Source organism: Aquarana catesbeiana, linkage group LG12, assembly GCF_042186555.1.
Source record: "Aquarana catesbeiana isolate 2022-GZ linkage group LG12, ASM4218655v1, whole genome shotgun sequence".
Classification (NCBI taxonomy): domain Eukaryota; kingdom Metazoa; phylum Chordata; class Amphibia; order Anura; family Ranidae; genus Aquarana; species Aquarana catesbeiana.
The window spans coordinates 51812684-51818683 of record NC_133335.1 but is presented as its reverse complement, the minus strand read 5'-3'; the positions used below and the strand labels follow the sequence as shown (position 1 = coordinate 51818683).

At 46.7% G+C, this 6000-nt stretch overlaps 1 protein-coding gene across 6 annotated transcripts in view; it reads left to right on the top strand.

The window, feature by feature from the left end:
- The window catches only part of MPP2 (MAGUK p55 scaffold protein 2), a 40186-nt gene that overhangs the window by 16297 nt on the left and 17889 nt on the right, over positions 1 to 6000 (top strand). For all 6 annotated transcript variants that reach the window (XM_073607787.1, XM_073607786.1, XM_073607782.1 and 3 more), the window contains one exon: positions 4399 to 4554. In XM_073607787.1, coding sequence (XP_073463888.1) covers positions 4399 to 4554 — 156 coding nt within the window. The remainder of the gene's footprint in view (positions 1 to 4398; positions 4555 to 6000) is intronic.

Sequence of the window (6000 nt, the reverse complement as noted above, 5' to 3'; positions counted from 1 at the left end):
CATCCCCTGGCCAATACCATCCCTACAGTGAAGCATGGTGGTGGCATCATTATGCTGTGGGGATGGTTTTCAGAGGCAGAAACTGGAAGACTAGTCAGGATTGAAGGAAAGATTTATGCAGAAATGTACAGAGACATCCTTGATGAAAACCTGCTTCAGAGTGCTCTGGACCTCAGACGGGGGTTCATCTTCCAACAGGACAGTGACCCTAAGCACACAGCCAAGATAACAAAGGAGGGGCTACGGGACAACTCTGTGAATGTCCTTAAGTGGCCCAGCCAGAACCCAGACTTGAACCTGATTGAACATCTCTGGAGAGATCTGAAAATGGCTGTGCACTGACGCTCCTCATCCAACCTGATGGAGCGTGAGAAGTCCTGCAAAGAAGAATGGGAAAAACTGCCCAAAAATAGGCGTGCCAAGCTTGCAGCATCATACTCAAAAAGACTTGAGGCTGTAATTGGTGCCAAGGGTGCTTCAACAAAGTATCGAGCAAAGGCTGTAAATACTTATGTACATGGGATGTCTTTTTATTTTTTTATTCTCATTAAATTTGCAAAGATTGCAAGTAAACTTTTTTCACGCTGTCATTATGGGGTGATCATTGTGCCAAGTGAATCATTCCTATTATTCAAAATGTCCTGAAAAAAACAGCAAGCTGTATATGAAATTCTCAACACAGTAGCCATACCTGCCCCCACCCTTGAATAAGCTTCCTGTTCTCTGTCTTTTAGAGAGATTGACCAAAAAATTCATAGCAGGATATATGGGGCTTAGAGGCCTTCCAAATAAAAGAGTTAATCTTATGTTGGATGATACATAGGATGTATGCAGAGACAGGAAAGGCTTCTGCCTCAGGCACTGTGCTGATGGTGGGGGCGCAGCTGGGGCCCTTATTAGGTTAAAGCTAATTCGTATTTATTAACCCTTTTTATCTCTCAGTTATTATTACTTTTTGCTTTTCTTTGTACATTTGCATGTGTTAGTTTTGTAAAAAAATACTTTGTACCAAAAATATTTTAAAAATTTTAGTGAATTATAAGCTACTTTAGTTACAAGATTGAAGTACAACTTTTCTTACCATAATGTTATTGTAAATATGGCTCTGTTTTAACATGCTGATTATAGGGGGGCAGAAACAGTCTCCCAAACTAGTCTCCAGGGATAAGAGCATGGGCTATCTCGTTACTAATAGGACAACATACAAATTTCAATAAAAAATTATAATTTTATTAATACACAAGGATAAAAACCAGGATATCCAAACATAGATAAGAACATCGCGTTCAATGTTCAAAACAGAACAATGTAAAAATACAAGGTGTCTATACAAATATGTTGCTGATACTTATTGTGCTCCAAGTGTGGAGACAGAAGATATAGATGGTCCTCACGGGACATATGGTCCTCTACATGTGTCGCAGAATGCTACCACTTCATCAGGAGAATAATGTTTAGAATGAAATTATACATAAAGATCAAAGATACAAAAAAGGTGGCAGTGCACCAGTTGTTTGGATATCCTCTTTTTTTAACCTTTTATATTAATACAATTTTAATTTTTAATTCAAATTTGTATGTTGTCCTATTGGTACCGAACTTCTCTTATCCCTGGAGACTAGTTTGGGGAACTGTCTCTGCCCCTATTTTCGATTCAATTTGGATGATGGTACCTCTCTTTTTCTGATTTTGTATTCTTTAATTTAAGCTCTGAGGCTTTCTTGTTTTTTAACATGCTGATTATGACTAAATCACAATGGCTTTACCATGTCCCAACACCACCACCCTTCCCAATCTGAGGTCCTAGGACCAGGTGGTAATAAGGCTAGGGACAGAAAACAGTGGTTGCCTTAGTGCACCCTGCATCAAATCAGTGCCGTGACAAGGTCATCTAGTGCCCAGGGCGAAGATGCCAAACTGCGCCCCCCCAAATTGTATTTATGTGTCAGCAAAAATCCTCTCCCATCCCCAAAACAATTGAGCACTAATTTTCACACTTACCTCCTAAGCAAAAATTCCCTTTGGAAGCCAAAATTCTCCCCCCAAAGTAATCCCCCCTCTTCCAGTACACATCTCCCCTCCCAAATCAAAGCCGTTCCCTCCCCAACTCCCCCTTTCTAGCACAAATCCCCCCAATCATCCCTACTAGCGTGATTGAAGCGGTGACAGCGGGGTGGGCCCAGGCAGCGCAGCGAAGCTGTGACAGGGCAGGTAGAGCCCGGAGAGGCGAGCTGTGACAGGGTGCGGAGGGACCCGGTAGGGTTACCACCTCATCCCTTTAAAACTGAAAACATATTGGCTAATTAAGTTGGTAATTAAACTCACTTGGTGCCTTACCTGCATTAAATTAGCCTAGGAACCTGTGTAATTCATTTGTGTTCGGGTTTAAAGGGATGAGGTGGCAGCCCTAGTGCCTGGGCCAAGTGCTGACTGTACCACTACCCAGGTGACACCCAGGGCCAGTGGCCGGATTGACACAGCAGAACAGAGGAGGAGAAAGAAAACACTCTCTCTCCTCCTGTACAGCAGGGGAGAGAGAGACAGTGAGCAGCGCTGAACAGAGGAACTGCTGGAGGCTGGAGACTGTGTAACATGTAGGGGTCCAGAGCTGTGGGGGGTCTGTGTAACATGCAGGGGGCCCAGAGCTGTGGGGGCTGTGTAACATGCAGGGGGTCCAGAGCTGCGGGGGGCTGTGTAACTTGCAGGGGTCCAGAGCTGCGGGGGAGCTGTGTAACATGCAGGGGTCCAGAGCTGTGGGGGAGCTGTGTAATGTGCAGGGGTCCAGAGCTGAAGGGGGGGCTTGGGATGTGAAGAGGTCCAGAGGAGCGGGGCTGTTTAATGTAAATGGGTCCAGAATTGTGGATGCTGTGTAATGTAAAGGAGTCCAGAGGTGCAGGGGGATGTGTAATGTAAAGGAGAATGTGTAATGTAAAGGGGTCCAGAGGTGCAGAGGGTTGTGTAATGTAAAGGAATCCAGAGATGCAGGGGACTGTGTAATGTAAAAGGGTCCAGGGGTGCAGGGGGTTGTGTAATGTAAAGGGATCCAAAGGTGCAGGGGGCTTTGTAGTGTAAAGGAGTCCAGAGGTGCTGGGGGCTGTGTAATGTAAAAGGGTCCAGAGGTGCAGGGGGTTATTTAATGTAAAGGTGTCCAGAGGTGCAGGGGGATGTGTAAAGTAAAGGGGTCCAGGGTTGCAGGGGAGTTGTGTAATGTAAAGGAGTCCAGAGTGCTGTGTAATGTAAAGGGGTCCAGAGGTGCAGGGTGCTGTGTAATGTAAAGGGGCCCAGAGGTGCAGGGGGCTGTTTAAGGTGCAGGGGCCCAGAGCTGTGGGGGGCTGTGTAATGTGCAGGGGTCCAGAGCTGCAGGAGGCTGTGTAATTTAAAAGGGTCCAGAGCTGCGTGGGGGCTAATGTAAGGTGGTCCAGAGGTGCAATTGTGGAGAGGGGGTACACAGTAGTGACAAAGAGATATTGGGGGATGCAGAGGGCACAGTGGGGTGTTTTTACATTTTATAGTTGGGGGGGTGCCAGATATAGGATGTGCCCCGGGTGCCAAATGCTTTAGGTATGCCCCTGCCACTCCCCCTCAAATTTCCTCTCTGAGCATAAATCCTGCACCCCCCCCCCCCCCCAAATTCCCTCTCCTGGCACTTATCCTCCCAATCATCCTACTAGCACAAATCCTCCCTCCCCAAACCTCCTTTCCTAACAGAAATCCACTCCCCCTCAAATTTACCCTCTGAGCATAAATCGCCCACCAATCCCCCTCTTCCAGCACAACCCCCCCCCCCAATCCCCTCTCCCAGCAATAATCCTCACCCCCAAATTTCCTCTCCTAGCACAAATCCCTTCAATCAACCCTACTAGTACAAATTTCCCCCCTCAAATCCCCTTCCTAACAGCAATCCATTCCCCTAATACAAATCTCCCTCATAATCACCCATTCTAGCACAACCCCCTTAATATCTTAGCATTGGGTGCCAGAGGACCTTGTCCTGGCACTGGGTGTATGAAGACATTGGGAAAGGCAGGGATGGACATGAAGGTGCAGATTAAAGTGTAAGTAAACCCCCTATCATTTCAGCCAAGGAAGCTGTCATCTTTGCCTCTGTATAATCTACAACTGCCATTATGCTGCACATGTGATCAGTTATGACACCAGCCATTGGATGGTTTGACAGTTTGGTTGAGAGCACAACCAATGGGAGTGTTACATTTTAGGCACGTACCAGAAATGAAACTGTTTTATGGATGGGTTTACTTCCGCTTTAAGGGGAAGTTAGTGCAGGAATCATGGACACCATGGTTTCTCAGTAAGAGTATTTTTTTTCTCCGACTGCTATGTTCTTTTATTATGTGTTTGTCCTTTTTTAACCAAAACTGCCCTTTACTTTTGCCATAGCCCCATGAGCGGATTGAGGAAACCCGGCTGGAAGCTGTGAGGGAAAATAATCTGCAGCTGGTCCAGGAGATCCTCCAAGATCTGCAGCCTGCAGTCAGAGAACCCAATGGGGCAGCAGCTGAGCTACGGAAGATCCTGCAGGAGCCACATTTCCAGGTAGCACAAACACCTCTTTTCATTTCATGTATTTATCACACTTTAACCTTATACAGTCAAACATTACAGCTTTGTGGTGCATATAGAAATGTAACTTCTTAAAGGGGAAGCAAGCAAATGTGTCAGTCATAAACAGGTCAGTGTGCAAGGAAGTAGGGTTTTTGATGTTTATTGTCTATCACCTACTATTGCCTGACCAGCAGTGGCGGCCCGTGCATTGTGGGCGCACGGGCGCCACCACCCCTGGCACCGCCGCCCTCCCTATCCATGTGCCTGGCCCCTTTCAGGACGCCAGACACATGAATTGCAATTGCAGGGATAGACGGGGGGTGTATATTTTGAAGCACCTGATTAGAACCAGAGGCTCTAATAGGCTTCAAAATATGGTGGGCTTGGTGCGCAGAGAGTGCGTCCTGATTCCACCCAATTGTGTGACACTAGCGAATGAATATTCACTATTCTGCCACATTCTCCTCCTGGCCAATCAGGAAGCACCTATTATGACTCCCTGGCCAATCGTGTCTCAGGACACACTTCTGTGTCCTCGCTAGGGAGTGGCCCGGCTCCTCCTCCTCCCTGCCCCCTCCATGCCTCCACTAGCAGGTAAGGTGATCGCTGCTGGCTGTGTCTCCCGCGGGGGGGGGTGCTGCGTGGTGATCACTGTGGGGTGATCGCTGCTGCCTGCTGGATGTGTCAGTGTCTGGGGGGGAATGCTGGGGGTGATCGCCGCTGGCCGTGGTTCGCGCTCGCAGGGCGGGGTCTGGTGCGGCCGCAACTGGGGTAGTTGTGTTGGTTGTGCCGCCCCCCAAAAAAATAGTAGGCACCAGCCGCCACTGCTGACCAGTAGTAATTACAAGGGATTTACAAGAAAAATTTAAGTCAGCCAGGCTTCTTATATGTCTTGGATACTCCAATAGCAAGATCTTTCTCCCATTAGTCCAGATCCTGTTCCTGTCCACCTGAAAGTGTTGGGTATTTATGCCTACCTTTGTAAATTGCAGGTTCTGCTGTTAGTTTACACATAATAAACAATAAAAAAAAATTCAGCAAGGAACCAATTATAATGGTCACAGTAGGTGTGCAGACTCAGGAACTCAGAACGAGGGTCTCACCAATAGTTTCCGAGAGATGGAACAAACTGTCCCACATATAATAAAAACTGAAATGTAATTTTTTAGGGAGTAATTATTAATGTCTAATTCCATTTTTGGATTACAACCCCCTGGCAGAGCTGTAAAATAAGTGGAGGAAACCCTTCCATGATGCTGTTTTCAAATCGTAGAGATGTTCCAGTTTTTCAGGGGATCCCCCTGAAAGAAAAATTCCAGTTTTACCTATGTGAAGCTTCTCCTTCCCATCTCTTGATCTGGGTACAGCCACTTGTAAGCAGGTTGAAATAGTTAGATTGGTGCTGACCCAACTGGGAGGGTAGAAGTTAATGCCTTT